The sequence below is a fragment of the Garra rufa genome, chromosome 16 (genome assembly GCF_049309525.1).
Source record: "Garra rufa chromosome 16, GarRuf1.0, whole genome shotgun sequence".
In the NCBI taxonomy this organism is placed as follows: Eukaryota; Metazoa; Chordata; class Actinopteri; order Cypriniformes; family Cyprinidae; genus Garra; species Garra rufa.
The window spans coordinates 6,511,918-6,533,913 of record NC_133376.1 but is presented as its reverse complement, the minus strand read 5'-3'; the positions used below and the strand labels follow the sequence as shown (position 1 = coordinate 6,533,913).

The 21,996-nt window shown below is 34.8% G+C and overlaps 3 protein-coding genes across 4 annotated transcripts; all 3 read right to left on the bottom strand.

Moving 5' to 3' along the window:
• Positions 1-288: 288 nt before the first annotated feature.
• Positions 289-4,712, bottom strand: ran (RAN, member RAS oncogene family). Of its 2 annotated transcripts, none has more exons than XM_073820609.1 (7): positions 4,633-4,712; positions 3,945-4,015; positions 1,756-1,840; positions 1,525-1,650; positions 1,256-1,443; positions 773-943; positions 289-683 (listed from the first exon to the last, which is right to left on the bottom strand). In XM_073820609.1, exons 2-7 carry the CDS (start codon positions 3,975-3,977, stop codon positions 639-641), a joined length of 648 nt encoding a protein of 215 aa, XP_073676710.1. In that variant the 5' UTR covers positions 3,978-4,015; positions 4,633-4,712; the 3' UTR covers positions 289-638. The 2 variants fall into 2 exon arrangements, with proteins under 2 accessions (XP_073676710.1, XP_073676711.1); XM_073820610.1 differs by lacking the exon at positions 4,633-4,712 and adding an exon at positions 4,521-4,600.
• Positions 4,713-9,680: 4,968 nt separating this feature from the next.
• On the bottom strand, positions 9,681-14,123 carry ndufs8b (NADH:ubiquinone oxidoreductase core subunit S8b). Its single transcript, XM_073820943.1, has 7 exons — positions 14,034-14,123; positions 13,469-13,523; positions 13,252-13,317; positions 13,077-13,166; positions 10,607-10,779; positions 10,167-10,295; positions 9,681-9,998 (listed from the first exon to the last, which is right to left on the bottom strand). The coding sequence occupies exons 2-7, from the start codon at positions 13,512-13,514 to the stop codon at positions 9,867-9,869; spliced, it is 636 nt and encodes a 211-aa protein (XP_073677044.1). The 5' UTR covers positions 13,515-13,523; positions 14,034-14,123; the 3' UTR covers positions 9,681-9,866.
• A 2,221-nt stretch (positions 14,124-16,344) lies between these two features.
• LOC141288539 (uncharacterized) lies at positions 16,345-21,715 on the bottom strand. Its single transcript, XM_073820697.1, has 7 exons — positions 21,597-21,715; positions 20,543-20,843; positions 18,298-19,860; positions 18,059-18,198; positions 17,663-17,867; positions 17,418-17,522; positions 16,345-16,776 (listed from the first exon to the last, which is right to left on the bottom strand). The coding sequence occupies exons 2-7, from the start codon at positions 20,688-20,690 to the stop codon at positions 16,580-16,582; spliced, it is 2,358 nt and encodes a 785-aa protein (XP_073676798.1). The 5' UTR covers positions 20,691-20,843; positions 21,597-21,715; the 3' UTR covers positions 16,345-16,579.
• Between the last annotated feature and the right edge of the window lie 281 nt (positions 21,716-21,996).

The window sequence follows — 21,996 nt, the reverse complement described above, 5'->3', positions numbered from 1 at the left end:
TATTTATATAGCTTAAATGAGATACATGCCGTTTTATTTTCATCGACACCATGGATTGTTAGACTCGACAGCAATTTGCATTCCAAAAAAAATAACCACAGCATTTGAACAATGACAATTAACAACTAGCAACTTTGCATTTCAGACCAGAGCGTTACTTTGCTTCCTTGTCTGAACAAATGCAAAAGAAGATTCCAGAAACTTCCTGAATACTTTACATGTAAACAATTGAATTTGTGTCACTTCTAATTATTTTGTTTATATATATAAAAAAAGACGAAGCGAGGATTATTATATTGAGAATGTTTTTATTCCAAGAATTCCTCTAAGTGCTTAGAGCTTTACATAGAGAAGTAAGCACTGGGACACTCAACCTGCTCTCACACCTTTGAGTGAGTGAGTCAATGTGTAGGCATGTCCGCATGTGTTTTTGTCTGGTGGCAACAGTTAGCATGTCTACAATGAAATGAACCACACAATTTTACTCAAATTCAAAACACAAAACAAACCAAAAATTGAAAAATAAAAATATTCTGCGCTGGGGGGAGGGGAAGGTTTACAGTAAAAGGGGCAGGGGGAGGAAACCATCACCAGGAAATCCCAGTGACATTGCCATAAGGAGGTCAGAGGCTAACAGGTTAAAGGTCGTCGTCTTCATCTGGGAGAGCTGTTTCTGATGCCACCTAGAAGAGAAAACAAATACAGATCAGCACGGATGAAACGGGCACACTATTGGAAGCAATAGGAGTAGCAGGATGTGAGATGTACTTACTTTCAAGTCATGCTCATACTGTGCAGCAAGTGATGGATCCATAGCAATTTCAGGTGGTGCAAGGGCAGGCATCTCAACAAACTCCAGATTAGGATCGCCAATCAGCTTCCGTGCAAGCCACAGGAAGGGCTTCTCAAAGTTATAATTACTCTTGGCAGAGATATCATAGTACTGGGAAAGAGAGAGGAGGATATGTCAGTTGAGGCTCACATTTGTAGCCAATAACAGCCTGACATGCAGACTTAATGCACTGAAATGGAAGTAGTGACAGATCACTTCCACATTACGACACATGCAAGTTTAATGGATTGCCAACACAGGGTGGGGAATTGGTTTTATGCGAAAAAACAAAACTGGAAAAAACATTGATTTACTGGAAGTTCAAGTTATGACGTTGATCAAGCATGGGTGAATTGTTCACATTAAGATCAATAACAAGCATTTAGAAAACAGTGAACAGTGAGCTGAAGAGGTGCTGCATACCTGTAGATTCTTCTTACGATGGAACACGATGCTCTTTGCTTTGACCTTCCTGTCTTTGATGTCCACTTTGTTACCGCAGAGCACTATGGGAATGTTCTCGCACACACGCACCAAGTCACGATGCCAGTTGGGCACGTTTTTATAGGTCACTCGAGAAGTTACATCAAACATGATGATTGCACACTGAGCTATAAAGACAAGAGACGCACATGTTAAACCACTGCTGCTGTGATAAGTCTATGAAGTACCTGAGAAAAATTGCTGCTTACCCTGGATGTAATATCCATCTCTCAGGCCTCCGAACTTCTCTTGTCCGGCTGTGTCCCATACGTTATATTTGATGGCTCCTCTGTTGGTGTGGAAGACCAGGGGATGTACCTCAACTCCAAGTGTGGCTAAGAGGAACAAGAAAAGTTAAGAGCCGCCGGTCGCACCACAGCCACACATTCCTCCAGAAGAGTTGAATAAAGAGAGCCTTTCATTAAAAGCAAAAGACTTACCAACATATTTCTTTTCAAACTCCCCAGTCAAGTGTCTCTTCACGAAGGTGGTTTTCCCCGTACCTCCATCTCCTACCAGAACCAGCTGTGGACGGGAAAGACAACATGCATGAGTGACTGGTGCTTTTACAGAAGTTAACATGTCATAAAGCTATAGCAGCAAGGAAATACTTGCTACTTAAAGTTTCCTAATTAAATGCCATTTTGTGAGATTAACTGAAAAACTACACAATACTGGCACTTAAAGAAAAAAATATTAGTTACAGTAAGCTGTCATAAGATGACTAAGCCATATAACCTGAGAACCAGTCATTCATCAGCAGAATTTGGCTGCAAAGGGTCTGCAGGGTTGATGTGCAAAATATTTACCATTTTGATCTCATGTATACTACCAGTCAAATGTTTCTGAACAATTGTTTTTTTAAAGTTTGTTTTTAAAGTCTCTTTTGCTCACAAAGCCTGCATTTATTTGATCCTAATTACAGCAAAAACAGCTAAATTGAGAAATATTTTGCTTTGTTTTCTATTTGAATATATTTTAAAATGTAATTTATTCGTGTGATTTCAAAGCTGATTTTTTAGCATCATTAGTTCAGTCACATGATCCTTCAGAAATCATTCTAATATTCTGATTTGCTGCTCAAAAACATTACTACGTTGAAAACAGTGAAGTAGATTTTGTTTAGATTTCTTTATATGAATAGAAAGTTCAGAGGAACAGCTTTTATCTGAATCTTTTATAACATTATAATTGTCTTTAACATCACTTTTGATCAATTTAAAGCATCCTTGATAAATTAAAGTATTAATTTAGAATATTTATTTTCACACAAAAATACTGACTCCAGGCGTTTAGTGTATAAAGTTACAAAAGCTTTATTTTAGATAAACGCAGATCTTTGGATCTTTCTGTTCATCAAAGAATCCTAAAAAAAATTAGTTTTAAAAATTGATAAATGTTTCTTGAACAACATATGAGCATATTAGAATGATTTCTGAAGGATGCTGAAGTAATGCTGAAAATTTACCTTTGATCACAGGAATTAATTACATTTTAAAATAATTCAAATTTAAAAGTATTCAAATAAATATTTAAATGCTAAAAATGTTTACAAATTTTGAATCAAATACATACAAGCTTAGCAAACAGAAGAGACTTCTTAAATAAACATTATAAACTTATGACTGGTAGTGTAAACATTGTTCACACCAGCCATTTAATAATCACACGACCATACAAAAATTATAAACATAATATTTGACTTAGAGGTGTGATTATATATTATATATATTATAGGCATCTTATACATTGCTTGTTTTAATCTGAATCATCTTCAGTAACATATTTGTTTAAAATGGTTTCACATGTTAAAATAAAGGATAACCCTAAGGTTGAAGCTGTGCATTATCTATAGATCTATATATTATCTGTTGCATACTTAATTTTCACATTAGGTGTCAATGTCATTATGTGAGTGGTTACATTTGTGTAAACTAGTAGACTCATTCTGAACAAGAACCTGATAAATCTGCATTATTTTGGTAACACTTCAGAATAAGGTGTCATTTGTTTATGTTTTAACTATTAATTTTACAGCATTTTTTTTCTTTGTTAATACAAATACAGTTTGTTCATGCAAGTTCACAATACATTAATGTCAACAAACAACTTGTGATTTTAATGATGCATGAGCAAATGCTGAAATTACTATAAGATTAAGGAACGCTGTAGAAGTATTGTCCATTCTTAGTTCATGCTAACCAATGTAGTCAACTAAACTTAACTATTCAACCTTATTGTAAAGTGTTTGCGTTATTTTGTTTATATGCATCTGGCTGGCTTATTTATATGACTCTGCCAGACTTAAACTTCAGTTACAATACTAACACTAAGAGTGTGTTTTAGACAAATTATCTAATTTGTTACATCGGACTGCTTAAATGAATAAAACACATGTGCTCAAATATATGGCGCAGTAAAAGACACATGGGTTAACCGATTACAAGGTAAACATATACTCTTTATAGATCGGTTCGCAGTCGCTTTATCTTAGCGTTATCGAGAACAGATCTGCTAATTCGCTTCCAAACAGTTTAGCAATTCATTTGGCTAATCATTAAATATTTAAACGGTCTCTTTAATTCATTATTCTTGTCTGTCGTCACTTTAAAAGCATAAGTTAGCTTACCTTAAACTGAACTTGTGGCTCGTTTTCTGCCATTGCTGTATGTGTGTGTTGGTCTTTGTGCTGCAGTCACTCTGCGGGAGAGATGGCGGGACGGTTAGTCACATCACACAAAAGGCCGCACCATTTCTAAATTACGACCAGAATTATACAAAACTCCACAAAAAAAACAGTACTTTCCCCACTTATATTATTAGTCAAACATCTTATAACACTCAAAACAAACAACTGCGTACGTAAACTAACAACTGCCGCGTCTAAATAAAAGGATGCGCGCCAACACACGAGGCCGCTGCTTCTGGAGCCTGAACTTCACGGCTATAGACAGTCGTAGCAGCAGCCTGAAGGCCTCAAACAGGCCCATCAATGCGGAAATCAACCAAAAGCATATTTAAGGCTGCGGAAAACTACTGTTAATAAGATAAATTCACAAATGACGAACAAAGCGAGTTGTTCCCGCGGCTCCACCAGCATAGCGGGCTGCCAACAACTCACGATGTTGCTACGACAGAGATGAGCCATGATTAAACACTCCTAACTCCACATCAGCGGCGAATAAACACAATCTAGTCGACTTACGATAACTTCAGCGATATACAAAGTCTTTCAGGTGCGTTTTATCTTCGCTGAAAAACAAAACGACGCTGTAAACGAGTTTGGGATTAGATGAGCTGTGTCGTTCCGCACTCACCGGTGTTGAAGTGATCGAGGAAGAGAGCAAATGGCTGCGCCCGCGCGGGATTCAGCATGGCTCACATAAACGCTTCCGCCCCTACCACGTGACGCAGTAGTGACGCGGGACCATCGCGTCCTCTAGTGGCAAGGAACTCAAATGCTGACTGCAAAGGGGTCATGATGACATGGATTTTTGGGGGCCAAGCACCGAAGGAACCAGGGCCGCTGCTGGCCAAATGGGTGCCCTAAGCAAAATTTTACTTTTGTGCCCCCTCCCCCAAATATTACGGAAGTAAAAATAAAATAAAATAATATAAAAACACCTACTATAGGGGCCAAAATATAACTTTATTCAAATAAAAGTAATTACACAAATAAATTGTTTCATTTATAAATTACAATTGTATCTTTACAGAAAAACAACAACTAAAATTACACTTTAAATAAAACTTTTAAAAATGTGAAATCTTAATAAAATAAACAATAATAAACTGAAATAAAATTAACACTGTCATCTGCTGGAGCTTTCCAAAGTTCAAAATTTACAATAAAGCAGACTTTGACAATAAAGCAGACAAGGGTTATGATGTCCACATTTTTTTGTTGAGGAAATTATAAGAAAGATTATGTGGATATTTTAAACGTTTGGTCAATATTAAACAAGGAATTTGATCATCATGTAAGTGTAACAACTGCATTTGGTGCCCTTTTCAGGCATTTCTATTAAAATTGTAATGTAAACTGTTAATTTTGTATTAGATTATGTATTTTAACACTGTTATTTAATGACACCATATGGTCATTATTAATCAATAATCATAATTGCCTCTGCGTTTTAATATAATGCACTTTAAGTCACTGTTTTTACTTAGATCTGCTTGTATTCATATTAAGAAAGATGCTTTAGTCGTGAAATTATTACCGACATTAAAACACATTATTAAAAAAAAAAAGTTTCACAGGATTATGAACGCACCTGAAAGTGATGCACGGGCTTAATCTTGGGCTTTTTTTTTTTTTTTTTTCGTTTCTCGGCGCCGGACTGTTGATGTCTCTTTCCAGGACCAGGCATATTGTTCATTAATTATTATCATCATTTTTGGCCAAATAGGCAGCCGTAAACAGAGGTGAGGGCGCTTCGCGGCACAGATGCTGCGCTTCATCACGTGTGCTTACTAGCCAACTCTGCGCTCACCGTAAAATGCAATATAAGTTTATATTTTTATATTTTTGTTTATTTGTATATGTATATTATTAATATTAATTTATTATTATAATATATAAAAACGATTTTTTTTTTTTTGAGCAGCTGGGATGGGGCCCCCCTGGGAGTTGGTGCCCTACGCAGACTGCGTACTCTGCGTATAGGGAGCGGCGGTACTGGAAGGAACCTATTGCATAGGGTGACCATACGTCCTCTTTTACCCGGACATGTCCTCCTTTTTGGCTATAAAATTATGTCCGGGGGGATTTTGTAAAATATCATAAAATGTCCGGTTTTTTTTATTTATTTTTTTTACCTCATTTCACTGACCGTCATTAATTCAACACTTTAAATGCAGCCACTGCCCACCGGCATTATTCTGAGGTACCTGCAGGTATGAACTGGCCATAGGGAGCACCGGGACATTCCCAGTGGGCCGATCACCGAAGCGAGGGAGACCTTCCCCATATTAGGCGCTATTTTAAATTATAGCGCATTCAAGACCGCAAATAGCCGAAAAGTGTGAAGCGGTGGGATCAATCACCCGCACAGTGCTGACGAACGCGCGCTGCGCTTCTGCCACGATGTACAGTGATAAACAGTGTAAGTTGCTTGATCCATTCAGATAACACACAGAATTGTGTTATACAGTCATGTGATATGAGAACATTAAAGGTTCTGTAAGTTCTGCTGGGCTGGCTGAAAACAGCCACGACACTGGATACTGTCACTGCATGATGAAGTAAAGTGGAAAATGCCAATAAATAATTACTGTCAAAACAAAATTATTACAAATTTCATAGTTTATAATTACTATTTAATTTTAAAAACCATATAACTAATGTTTTCTTGTGACCACCGTCTTACTACTAATATTCTAATCTATAATTTCTTTTAATTTTTAGTTGTAATTCGTTTTAATTGGAGTAAAATGTTAATTCAATAAGAGCCTGATTAAAGAATTAAATATGGGTCTTATATAAATTAGGTGTTTACTATACATAATAAAGTTCTTAAAGGGACAGTTTACCCAAAAATAAAAATTGTCATCATTTACTCAACATCATGTAATGTCAATAATTTCAATCCTGTATGAACTTTTTTCTTCTGTGTAACAAAGGAAGATACTTTGAGAAATCCCAAACTTTTTTGTCTATAGAGTAGAAATCAAGGGTAACCAAATATGTTTGGTTACATTATACAAAATATCTTTTGTGTTCAACTTCCACAGAAGAAAGTAAAGCCATACAGTTTTGGAATGACATGAGGGTGATGATTTTTATTAATGAATGTTTTTTTATTACATAATTTATTAGCAACAAATTTCCTGCATTCTAGCTCAAAATCAATGCTTTACTGCATGCATTTCTCTGTGACAAAAATGTAATTAAGTTTGTTGCATTTGAATTCAGCAGTATTTATCATTATTTGTTTAAATCCTGTTTTATTCATGCATGTACTCCAATTAAAGACCCTATAACCCTGCTGAAATAAACAACTTAAACCAGCCTTGGTTGGTTGGCCAGTTTAGGCTGGAAGTAGCTGGTTTTAGCTGGTCTTTTAGTTGGTGGTTTCCGAGCCTGACCAGCTAGACCAGCCTGGCCAAGCTGGAAAAGTGGTCAAAACCCTTCTAAAACCAGCCTGCTGACCAGCTAAAACCACCCAACCAGCACAGGCTGGTTTTAGCTGGGTTTTTTTTTACCAGGAAACGCAAGAAAACTTTCATGTGGAACTTGTGGGCCGGATGGGCTGAATTTGTCCAGGGCTGAATTTTAACCCCAGTCCAGCCCTGGGTGAAAGACCCAATTGTCAAAACAATACAAAGAGGAACTGCGCTGCAAGAGCTGTGTGTCACTAACATGCCGAAACGCAAATGTAGTTTCACAGACAAATTGGAAAAAAAAATGTTTTAAAAGGCAATTCTTATTTAAGCATTTTATGTATTATTCATTTATGTTTGTATTAGGCCTGTATAAAGAAAAGACTAAGAGAGATGATATTTTTTACAGGGCAATGCGGTTTTGATATAAGATTTAGTTCAAACAGAAAGAGAATTTAAATAAATGTGTGATTTCTAAAAGCGCCTTGGGGGGTGGGGGCGTTGTTCTTTTTCTCTTTCTTCCCCCTGCTGAAAAAAACAGCTAATACCCGCCTAGGCTGGTTGGCTGGTCTTAGCTGGTTTTAGCTGCTCACCCAGCCAGATCAGGCTGGTTTTAGCTGGGGGTTTCCCAGCCTGACCAGCTAAGACCAGGTTGGGAAAATGGCCAAAACCCCTAGGCTGGTTTTAGCTGTTTTTTTTTTTTTCAGCAAGAAGTCAGCCCATAAAACCGCTTGCTGGAAAGTTAGGAAATTTGGCACACAGATAGAGGATAGCCTCAACATTAAAGGGTTGCTCCCCAGAAAAAAAGCTAAAACCAACCTAGGCTGGTTGGCTGGTCTTAGCTGGTGAGACTAGGTTTAGCTGGTGGTTTCCCAGCCTGACTAGCTAAGACCAGGCTGGAAAAGTGGCCAAAATCTTTTTTTTTTTTTTTCAGCAGGGGAGTAACCCTTTAGTGTTAAGACTATCCTCTATCTGTGTGCCAAATGTCCTAACTTTCCAGCAAGCAGATTTATGGGCTGACTTCTAGCGTCCCTGCTGAAAAAAACAGCTAAACCCAGCCTAGGCTGGTTGGCTGGTTTTAGCTGGTCAGGTTTTTAGAGGGGTTTTGGCCACTTTCCCAGCCTGGTCTTAGCTGGTCAGACTGGGAAACCACCAACTAAAACCAGCCTCACCAGCCAAAACCAGCTACTTCCAGCTAAGACCAGCCAACCAGCCTAGGTTGGTTTTAGCTTTTTTTCAGCTGGGGAGCAACCCTTTAATGTTGAGACTATCCTCTATCTGTGTGCCAAATTTCCTAACTTTCCAGCAAGCAGTTTTATGGGCTGACTTCGGCCCTGCTGAAAAAAACAGCTAAAACCAGCCTGCTGGTCAGCTATGACCGGCTAAAACCAGTAGCTGGTTTTGGCTCGTGAGGCGGGTTTTAGCTGGTGGTCTCCCAGCCTGACCAGCTAAGACCAGGCTGGGAAAGTGGCCAAAGCCCCTCTAAAACCAGCCTACTGACCAGATAAAACCAGACAAGCAGCCTAGGCTGGTTTTAGCTGTGTTTTTTGTTCAGCAGGGAAAGTATAAAAGACGTTTTCAAAATAGTCCATCCGCCATCAGTAGTTCAACCATAATTTTACGAAGTTACGAGAATACTTTTTGTAAACAAAGAAAACAAAAATAACGACTTTAACAATTCAAGTTAAGTCGAGCTTTATTGTCATTCCGCTACATGTGTGGACATACAGTGGAACGAAATGTTGTGTCTCGCAGGACCACAGTGACTGGTTTTGTGGCCCAGGGTCACATATGGTGGACTGTAACACAGAATAGAAATATAAAAATTATAATAAAATATATTTAGAATATTAAATCACATTATTAGTAAATTTTAATATTCATAATATGTGATAGATATTGTGCATTATGTTTTTTTGCTTGATTTGTGTGCTTATATTTTTGTATTACAGTACATAAAACAATATATAATTAACAATTTAATATATGTATATAATGTTTGTACAGCATATGTGAAGTTTATATAATAATGTAAGTTGAATACAATATGTAAACATAGCTGACAATAACATTTGCAATCTAAACAGTTCAATTCTAATCATAATGTTAAGAAAAGAAGTACACCATATTTTATTTCTTGTTTTATTCGTCATTAAATCACTTTTTTAGAGAAGAAAGAAATGTGAATTCGCAGTGAACATTCATATGTCATTCTGTGTAATACCGTGTGTGCCCCTGAGAATAACCTATTATGTTTGAATGCTTTATATAACATTATATTGTGTGTTGTGCTTGCTTTGTGCGTTTAGACAGCAAATATATTAATACTTCTTGTGGTTCTATACAAAGTGCCATTTTTAGTTTCACTCGATGAGAAATTATATTCACAGTTTGTTTTGCTGTCCTGATAATCCGAACATTATAAGGACGTTATCTGAACTTTGGTTCATCTATACAGGTAATCTGCCTGAATGTTAGCAGCAATCTCAGCCTCCCATCGATCTCCATTATTCAACAGTTTCTCCTTATTATACAGCAGCTCTTCATGAGTCTCAGTGGCATATTCAAAATTAGGGCCCTGGCACAGAAAGAGGAGAAAATTAGTACATTATCAATGGAACCATTGTATAACATGAGCTTTTCTGGACCAAATGGCTACTCTGTGATCTATTAAGTATATCTACTGCATCTATATAGATAATGTATGTGTATAGTACTTCTGTATCTTATGTCTCACTATATGTACCTCTACGATTGCATCCACAGGACAGGCCTCCTGACAGAATCCACAGTAAATACACTTAGTCATGTCAATGTCATAACGTGTTGTTCTTCTGCTGCCGTCTGCACGGGTCTCTGCTTCTATAGTGATGGCCTGCAGGAGACAAAAGCACTGCTGACACACATCCTGTAGAGGTATTCACAACGCATGAGGAGATAACTAAAACTGAAACAATGTAAGCTTTTGTTGATTGAAATAAAATAGATTTGAACTGAAATAAATTGAAATATGAACGTAAAAGCTATAGCTGAAATAAAAAAAAATAAAAATTATGTAAAGATGTTACAAGTTACAAAAACAATCATTTCAAAACAATATTCAAAATATTAATAAAAACTATAATAGTATCTCAGTGATACCAAAATAATGCTGTTATTTATTAATTATTATTATTTTATTTATACCTGAGCAGGACAGACAGCCTCACACAGTTTGCACGCAATACAGCGCTCCTCTCCGTTTGGATACCTGCGCAGAGCATGTTCACCACGAAAACGAGGAGAGAGAGGGCCTTTCTCAAATGGATAATTGATAGTAGCTGGTTCTCTGAACAAGTAACTCATGGTCATGGCCAAACCTGCAATACAGACACAGAATATATATAAGGATAAATAAATAACAACAATAATAATATAGTAATAATATATTGTTGTTATTTTTTTGTTAGAACTGTTAGTATAATTATTTTAAAAATAATAATAATAATTATTATTATTGTACATTGCTAAACCTGCAACAGTCACAGAATATAGTAATAATAATTTTACTAATATTACTACTAATAATAATAAAACAAAAACAACAATATTATCATTATTATTAATGCTTAAGCATGCAATAGACATAAAAAATATGTGTTATTATTATTATTAATTAATAGTTATATTATTATTATTATTATTATATACTCTATTTTTGTTTGGATATTAATAATAATAATGCTAATAATGGTGATGATGAAAAATAAAATAAATAATAATAATAATAATAATAATTAATTAATTAATTAATTACTGCTGTTATTTTTGTTAGCATTATTATTATAATTATTCTATTATTATACATAGATAAACCTGCAACAGTCACAGACTATAGCAATAATAATATTACTAATATTACTACTATTAATAATAAAATAAAAATAACAATATTTATTATTATTATTATTATTCTACACGGCCAAACCTGCAAAAGTCACAGAATATAGTAATAATATTACTAATCTTACTGCTACTAATAATTAAACAAAACTAACAATATTTATTATTATTATTATTATTAATATTATTAATGCTTAAGCATGCAATAGACAAAATATAATATTTATTATTATTTGTTTATTTATAATAATAATGATTATATATTCTGTTACTTTATGGCAGGTTTGGACATTTATAATAATAATAATAATAATAATAATAATAAATTATTGTTGTTATTTTTGTTAGCATTATTATTATTAATATATTAATACTAATACATTATTAGTAATACTAATACAATATTAGTACATGGCCAAACCTGCAACATTCACAGAATATACTATAGTAATAATAATATTACTAATATTACTACTACTATTAATAAAACTAAAATAACAATATTTATTATTATTGTTATTATAATTACTATTATTGTTAATGCTTAAACATGCAATAGACATAAAATAAAATATTTCTTTTTCTTCTTATTATTATTAATTAGTAATAATAATAATAAATTATTTTTCTGTATGGCAGGTTTGGACATCAATAATAACTATAACAATAATAATAACAATAATATTAATAACAATAAATTAGATTAAAATAATTGTTAGCATTATGATTATAATTATTTTAATAATAATAATAATAATAATAATAATAATAATAATAAATTACTATTCATGAATCATGACTAAACCTGCAACAGATTAACCTGCACTACTACTAATAATAAAACAAAAATAACAATATTTATTATTATTATTATTATTATTATTATACATGCTAAACCTGCAAAAGTCACAGAATATAGTAATAATAGTATAACTAATATATCTACTATTAATAATTAAACAAAAACAACAATATTTATTATTATTATTAATATTATTAATGCTTAAGCATGCAACAGACAAAATATAATAATAATAATAATAATAATAATAATTATTATTATTATTATTATTAGTTTTAGTAATAATAATATTATATTCTGTTTCTGTATGGTAGGTTTGGACATTAATAATAATAATAATAATAATAAATTTTTGTTAGCCTTTTTATTATATTTTTTTTAAATAATGGTAATAATAATGATAATTATTATTATACATGGCTAAACCTGTCACAGAATATATAGTAATAATAATATTACTAATATTACTCCTACTGACAATAAAACAAAAATAACAATATTTATTATTCTTATTATACATGGCTAAACCTGCAACATTTACAGAATACAGTAATAATAATATTAATAATATTACTACTACTAATAATAATTATAAATGTTTAAGCATGCAATAGGCATAAAATATACAATTTCTTCTTTTTTTTAATTAGCAATAATAATAATAATAATAATAATAATAATAATAATAATAATAATAATAATAATAATATATTCTGTTTCTGTATGGCAGGTTTGGACATTAATTATAATAATAATAATAATAATAATAATAATAATAATAATAATAATAATAAATTATTAATATTACTACTACTACTACTAATAATAATAATAAACAAATATAACAGTATTTTTTTATTATTATTATTATTATTATTATTATTATTATTATTATTATTATTAAACACCTAGCATGCAATAGACATAAATATAATTTAAAAAAAAAGGTAAACAAGCATTATACACACACACCTCTGAATAGTTCGGTCCACAGCAGTGTTTGTGCTGCACGGTCTGTGATGGACTTCATGTCTGTAGGCAACTCCTCAGCATTCACATTTTCTATAGAGAGACAGAAAGAGACACTGTGTGCATGACGGCGGTTTAGGGTGTGAGGATGTACAGGTCCATATGTGTATGATCTTACTGTAGCCGCCTCTGTGGACGGTAAGGCTGAAGGTACGGACAGGTCCAAATCTGACTGCAAAAGTGCCTTAATAATATAAAACAATTTAGTTTCAGTAGGAGCAATAAGCATTATTGACGATAATTGAATAAGCATTAATGCAATAAGCATTATTGATTATCGACTATTCCACTAGCAACTCAGTGTAAGTCTGCACATATAACTCATCTAAACTCACCTGTGCGGCATGAGGAATACAGTATGCGCATTGTCATCATCTCCATCCTAATCAGCTAAAGAGAGATAAATATTTATGTTCATCATTTAGCTTTATGTCAGTGATGCAAATATACCACTTATGCTGAGATTGAAACAATCGGGCTTCGTGCCAAATGAACAGATCTGTGCCATAAGCCTGCTGGTAATCTCCTTTCTCAATCTGTCAGACCTTATGAAACAACTTCTGTCATGCAAATAAATTAATGTTTTACAAATGCTTTCAAAACAACACATTGTTCTGAGGTAGACTAATAATTGCCTGTGTTCTCTATTCTGTTTAATATAATAGAAATACATTTAGGCAGACTGCTAGTTATATATTTGCAAGGATTTATTTATTATGTTTATTTAATTATTTACCATATTTGCACACTAAATGTAACGCGAATGTCACACATACAGTCTCCTGCTGTTCGTGGTCGTCTAGTTAAGCAACGATAAACAGCAGTAAAAACAGTGTAACTTTCCGTTGATTACCTATTCTAATTATTCGAAAGTACACATAATCACAGTGTTTAACTCACCAGGATGCTTCGGGTCTGTTTGTAAGCGATTACAGGATCTTTAAACCACTTGCGCTTTTAAGAGAGCTCGTTGATCACGTGGTGTCCCTCAACCTGCTGCGTGACAAACAAGAGACATATGTAGTGTGTGTGTGTGTGTGTGTGTGTGTGTGTGTGTGTGTGTGTGTGTGTGTGTGTCTTGTTATCCTGCATCTAAATGGGACTAGTAAAATAGTTATTGCAAAAATAAAAAAATATATATAAATAAAAATATCTTATATTATTATTTTATGTTTAATTTTTATTTGAGAGGTGGTATTAAAGGAGTAGTTCACTTTCAGAACAAAAATTTACAGATGATGCACTCACCCCCTTGTCATCCAAGATGTTAATGTCTTTCTTCAGTCGTAAGGAAATTAAGTTTTTTGAGTAAAACATTTCAGGATTTCTCTCCATATAATGGACTTCTACGGTGCCCCTGAGTTTGAACTTCCAAAATGCAGCTTAAATGCAGCTTCAAAGGGCTCTAAACGATCAAAGCCGATGAAAGAATGGTCTTATGCAGCAAAACGATGGGTTATTTTCTTTAAAAATTACAATTTATATACTTTTTAACCTTAAATGCTCATCTTGTCTAGCTCGGCATGACAAGCGTTTGAGATTAAAAAGTATATAAATTGTAAATGTTTTTAGAAAATACCTGATCGTTTTGCTAGATAAGACCCTTCTTCCTCGGCTGGGGTCATTTAGAGCTCTTTGAAGCAGCATTTAAACTGCATTTTGGAAGTTCAAACTCAGGGGCACCACAGAAGTCCATTATATGGAGAGAAATCCTGAAATGTTTTCCTCAAAAAACACTATTTCTTCACAACTGAAGAAAGAAAGACATGAACATCTTGGATGTCAAGGGGGTACATTTACATTATCTGTAAATTTTTGTTCTGAAAGTGAACTACTCCTTTAACAGTGGAATCATTTGTGGGGGAAAAGGGCAATCTTCTCTAAATATTTTTTTTATCAAATGTCAAATAAATGTATTTATAAGTTATGTAAATGATTAATATTTTTTTTTCAAATGCAGTCAGTTTGTGGCATACCTGTTTTTGCGTATTATATGTGCCACTGTATGCTGTGTATATTCAGTTGAAGTCAAAAGAATCTGCTAAATTAATTATTTTACTAAAATAAGGATCATGTTTTTTTTATTCAGTACTGACCTGAATAAGATATTTTGCATAAAAGATGTTTACATATTGTCCACAAAAGAAAATAATAGTTGAATTTATAAAAATGACCCTAGACTCATATGCAACCATTACAGAAGGTTCAAACGCTTATTGATGCTCAAGAAGAAGAAAAAAAACAAAACAATGCATTTTGAAAAGAATGAAGATGTGAACATTTTTCTTATTTTGCCTAAATATATATATTTTTTTCATTTAGCACTGCCCTTCAGAAGCTACATAATACATGTTTCCCAGAAGACAAAATAAGATAAATTTACCCTGATCTTCAAGTTTAAAAAAGTATTCACCCCCTTGCACTTAATGCATTGCGTTTCCTTCTGGAGCATCAGTGAGTGTTTGAACCTTCTGTAATAGTTGCATATGAGTCCCTCAGTTGTCCTCAGTGTGAAAAAATGGATCTCAAAATCATAAAGTCCTTGTTGAAAAAAAAAAAGGGGCTATATGCAACTTTTTCCCCAAAATAAACGTAACAATAGCCTTTTTTTGACCATTTATGACTCAAACATCTCGTGATGAGCATACTGACACCTTGTCAGCTCACAGTGGGTGCATATGTGACGTCAAGCGCGTTCATGTTAAACGTTTCAGATCACTCTGCCACCACCGCTAGTCAGCAATTAGCCTACACTCGCAAGCAGTGCAATGGATTGTACGAATACACAGAAGAGACCAAGGACAACTCTGACACCAACAGTAACTTAACAGAAGACTAAAAAATGCTTATTTATTCAGCTTTCAGATGTGTACAAATCTCAATTAAGTTTTTTTTTAAACGTACGCTCATGACTGGTTTGTGGTGCAAGGTTACATACATTTACAAGCAAGACATCTTTCCGCTGTTTAGTTATCCCATTTCTGGCAATCTGTGACTATAAATCAACATGTTAACCAGTGGTGTTTATTTACAGCTTTTTTGATTATTGTCTTAATTGTTAATAAGATACATAAATGTGGAAAATTCTCAGCAAGAGTATCCACTATCCTTATGTTCTTAAATTAATAAATAGAAAAGGGTTGTTAAACATCAGAGTTGTTTATAAATACAAACATTTATGACACATGAATGAATTATGACGACACATGAATGAATTTCACTGTTATTTATTTAAGATAATAATGTTCAAAGTTATTTCTGATTCTCCCTCCCGATCTAATAGTGACACGCGAAACAGCAGTCTGGGTCCTCTGTGCCATCATAAAATCTGGTAAGGCAACCACGTTTCCCATTTCCATAATAACCGAAGCGTGTCTTGAATAACGTTTTACATATCTTGCATTCCTTGATTTTTAAAAGGCACCCGTAATTCAGTCCTTGACGTTTCAAGCCATTTTTTGGAGTAGCTCATCTCCAAGCCTTTCCTCAGTAAAAGGCACATCGATGTCACTCCCTCCATCTGGAGAATGTACCTTTGCACTCTCCGTGTTTAATACCATGGCCGATTGCCTTGTTTTTGGACCTAGCCATGGGGACCAGTTGTGACAACTTGGTGAAACTGTAAATGGGTTTTCTTTACCACCTTCAGAAAGAAAAATATAGCAATTTAATGCAACAAGCATAACCATACAAAAATAAACAATTCAATATTTAGATTTTCTATAATAAGAAGAAGCATAAATTGATTTGAACCGCTACACTGCAAAGTGATAAAATAATAAAAAAATCTTTACTGTCTGTCAGATTTTTCAGCTTAAACATAATTTTTTACATCAAGATAAATCTGCTAGAAAAACATAATGACAGAAAACATTACAGTCTTGTAATATATATACATATACACACACATACACACACATATATATATATATATATATATATATATAGAGTTTTAGAATAATTTTCAGAAGCAATTGAGTTGATTTTGCAGTAAAAACCTTTGTGTTTTTTTAAATAAATAAATAATTATTCGCTCTGGAAATCTAAGATTGCCTATATTTAAAACAACAATGTGGACGCAATACAAAAAAAATAAATGAATAAAATAATTGAGCAATAATTGGAAATGAGAAGAATTAAGGCTTGCAGTGTGAACATAGCCGGACAATGTCCTGTAAGGGAAACATACAAAATTGCAGAGCTGTAGGTCCCTACAGCATATCATCATTTTAGTCATAAAATCAAGGAGCCTTAAGAGACACACAAAATATAATCAAAACTTACTTGGGTAAAACCCCCTGCTTAACATGTCCATTGCCACTGCATCCCAAAATTTTTCTGTGTCAACATGACCATCGTAAGTCGCAGGTGGAGATGGGTTTTCACTCACTGTAATAACAATAATAATTAAACAAACAAACAAACAAAAAAAAACTCAAATGAAAGCTTAATATGTGAATTAATTTACATAGCAACAGAACAGAACCAGCAACAAGAAACCAATGCAACTATAATAACTTTATACTCACCCGGGATGCTGAATGCTCCTTTTTTATGAAGGTCCATAACCACGGTACTTGGATTGTATCCACAGGACACACAGGAGTCCATGTAGTCCACATCACATAAAGTTTCGAAGTGCAGATATGCTTGCATGATAAGGTCCGCTTTGGGCAAGAACTCTCCCTCTGTGGCCTCAATTATCTGCACAACCCTACTTACAGCTGTGTGATTCTGGAAGGACAGAGAGGAGAAAAAAGGTTAAAAATGATTTTAAAAACCTATAAAATAAGAGCACTTCTAGTCATTTAAGACCCAAACCAGTATAAAATTAGCTAAATCTGAGCTGTTAGCAATAAAAACAAAAAAAGTTGTTAATGAACTAGTCATAAGTGCAACAGCAGGTATCATTCTTGAAATTGTACCTGTAGAGAATTTCTCAATACCACACACAAATGCAGTGCGAGGACTACATGATCATTGAAGTTGTGCAAACCATCCCTCCATTCTTGGTACCTGTATGCGAGGTTGCATTTATGGCACAACTTGTAATAAGTAGATACACCTGAGAAAACAATAATTTACTGATAAATAAAATATCTATCAAAACAATAACATTAAAAATATGTATCCAAGTAATATGAATTCAAAAAAATTGACATACCCTGAATCACTCCGTGAAAAGTGACTATCTTCGCCCGGCAAGTTATCATCACTGGCTCACCCAAAACTCCCTTGCATAATCTGCATTCAACTTCCTCAGGCACTAGATGTTTTGGAAATGTGTGTTTTGGCATTTGCAGGATGTCCTGTGGAATTTCCACTGGAATTTTCTTATTTTCAAGCAAATATTCCATCATCTTTTTCACAGTAGAAGAGTTTGGGGGATATGACGCATCCTGGCCGTTGGTCTCATCAGATTTATGGACAGTGTTAAGGACCTCTGAAATCTTTACTCCCTTGAAGAGTTGTTGCATCGTCTGGAAAAGATGCCACTTTGCTGTCGCTTTGTGTATGCATGATTGTCGAGGTCGGGCACAAGGACAATGCCAGTTATTTTTCTTTTTATGATAAGCCACCATCACCCTTCCCATTTTGCTGTAATAGGAAATTGTCGGTTCAAAGACAGAAATGAAATACTTTGTTGATGAACTTCCGCAAGTGACATGGAAAGACAAAGGCGTCTCTGCAGCATTTGCCTTTTGTTGCAACAGTAACAGTTGGGCCTTTCTTGCTTCTCCAAACCACTTTTCCTGCACCAGTTGCGAGAGACTGTTCTCTGTTAGTGTAACTTTGGTTTTGTCAACTTGCTTACAGAAAGATAGTGATTGGAGATGGCAGCACTCGAAAGGTAGGAACCCAGCGTTGTGCGCAAACTCGGAATTTAAGACGCACTGATCATTTTCACAAGCTGAACGATAGTTTGGCCCCCAAGTATTTTTTATTACATGTATGGGTGTTGCTTGCCCATGGAAAGCCTTTTCAACTGCAAAAAGGCCAATTTTTTCATCAATGCACTGAGATCGAAAGTGCCTCTCAGGCGTAATTGCTTTTTCTTTGTCAGTATGACGCCGTCTTATATGAGTTTGGAGATTCTTGGCCAGCAAGGTTACATTACATTGGCTGCAAGTTACAGTCCTTCTTTCTGAGCATTTTGGGAGGATTGCTGGTGACTGAGGCTGAGTCTGCTGGACGGACGACGACTCAGTCTGCTGGACAATCGACGACTCAGTCTGCTGGACAATCGACGACTCAGTCTGCTGGACAATCGACGACTCAGTCTGCTGGACGGACGACGACTCAGTCTGCTGGACAATCGACGACTCAGTCTGCTGGACGGACGACGACTGAGTCTGCTGGACGATCGATGACTGAGTCTGCTGGACGATCGATGACTGAGTCTGCTGGACAATCGACGACTCAGTCTGCTGGACGGACGACGACTCAGTCTGCTGGACGATCGATGACTGAGTCTGCTGGACAATCGACGACTCAGTCTGCTGGACGGACGACGACTCAGTCTGCTGGACGATCGATGACTGAGTCTGCTGGACGATCGATGACTGAGTCTGCTGGACGGACGACGACCGAGGATGGGTTGGTGGGGAAGAATGGCTGGCAATGTGCTTCAGTAAATTTGCCCGACTTGACACAGTCGATGAACAGTAGCAGCAGTGAAAGTGGGATTTTGCCCGACATTTCAAACTGCATTTTATGATGGAGAAATCTGAAATGAAAACAAAACAAAACCAAAAAAATAGTAATTACTATATATTTGTTGACAACTGCATAATACTAAACTTAATTTGTATTTCACCCTGGCCTGTGGACAGTCAAATAACAAGCACATTTATTTGCGATTTAATGAAAGATCTTTGGATCAATGAAGTAGGGATGCACCGATAATCATCTGCCGATATATTGCGCATTTTGTCAGTAAAGCCAGTTCTGTAATCAGTGGTAAATGCCATCAGGTGTGTGATTTCACGTTAAGATGCATGTAGCACATACAGCCATTGTTCACTGTCGAGCTGCGCAAATCCACGCTGATAATGAACATGGTTTTGCACACCTCGTCAGTGAACAACGGCTGTGGGTGGCATATACGGCGCAATGTGAAATCAGCATTTACAGCTGATTACAGAACCGGCTTTATTGACAAATGTGCAATGTATCGGCCAATAAATATCGGTGCATACCTACAATGGAGTATCCTTTTAGATGCTTGCCCACTCAACTGTCAATAAGACAAGGCTGAATGTAGAAAATGAAGTTCACCTGAGCCTTAAAATCAGACAAACACTCCCTTACAAATTCAGACAAACTTAAAAATCATCCACAGCGCATTACTGGCTGGTTTGGCACCATAGTAAGCAAACTAAAGTGACAAGCAAAAATTTTCAACTCACCCTCATGGTGCACTGCCAACTGGAAATGGTTTTTGATATGATAGTACACCAACGGTGGCATACTGGTGTATGAGCAGAAAGGGCAATTGCTGCCGCAGTCTTTTAAATACTGCTCACACTGCCCCTTGCTTAACACCGTTTTGTGCATATTTGAAAAATGGCTCTTAAACGAGCCCTTGGGTTATGCGAACAAAACAAAGAGAGAAATTGAGGGGTGGCGTAAGGGTTAGAGAATAGCAGCTAAACAAAATTGAAAATGTGGTGCACGGGGAATATTAATGGGGATGTCAACGTCAAGGATCTGCAAATAGAAGGAATAGATAATTGGTTTTAGTATCAAATGACTTAAATTGTGCATATATACTAGTTGCATTATAGAAAACAAGCCCTCCTTTTATGCACCTTGTGCTGAATGATTTTATTCACAGAAACAAATCCTAACATATATACATAGTGTGTATTGCTCTTTTAAAATACAAGTTAAAATCACCACATTAAAAATGAAACCATTTAAGTTAATTTACTGAGAAGAAAATACATTTAAACTTGAACTCAGTGGTGTTAGTCCCTTTACAGTCACTGCTGTTATAAAGAACACTTATTTGTAAAAATGTTAAATTATTAATTATTATGTTAGAGTCACATTTAAGGTCCAACAACAAATATTTACATTTTACTTATTTCATATTCTATTGCGTTCTGACGGTTTGCTCGTTTACAGTGAAACACCATTCGCGACAGACGGCAAATTGTATATGCATGAATTACTACAATTTAGAGATGGAAACTATATCCATGACATATCACGCATGCACTGGGGAAGACACATCATCTCAAATGCATAAAAGCACAAATATATTCGCTGTTTGCCATGAGGGATCGATTTGATCCATGATCGACATTAAAGGGCTGCTTAGTGCTAAGCACAGCTACAGAATTAACGCAAGCATTTTAATTAAACAAATTACACACAAAAAAAAACTTACTTAACGTACTCATTATACAACGTAAATTAATAATTTACGCATAAAATGTAGCACGCGCACCCACTCACCATACAGCAAGGAACATTGGAAATAAATGTTTATTAGTTTCAACGTCATTCTTCTTCTTATGGGATTTAATGGCGGTTGGCAAACAACTATTAAGTGCATTTCCGCCACCTACTGGTTTGGAGTGTGGAACAAAATGGCGTTCATTCTTATATCGAAAGAAAAAAATAATACTAATACTAATAATGCAGTAATTTCGAGAATATTGTATCATCTTTGAAATACATTAATTTCTCTAAGAAATTGAAATAACACCTTATAACAATCTGTTGACCCTTCCCGAAGTATATCGACTAAATTGAAACATATTTTCATTTCTTCTAATTCTTTCAGTTTCATATTTCCTGCACTCTAATATGACGTATTCCACTGTGTCCAAACCGAAGCCTTGATATTATTGTC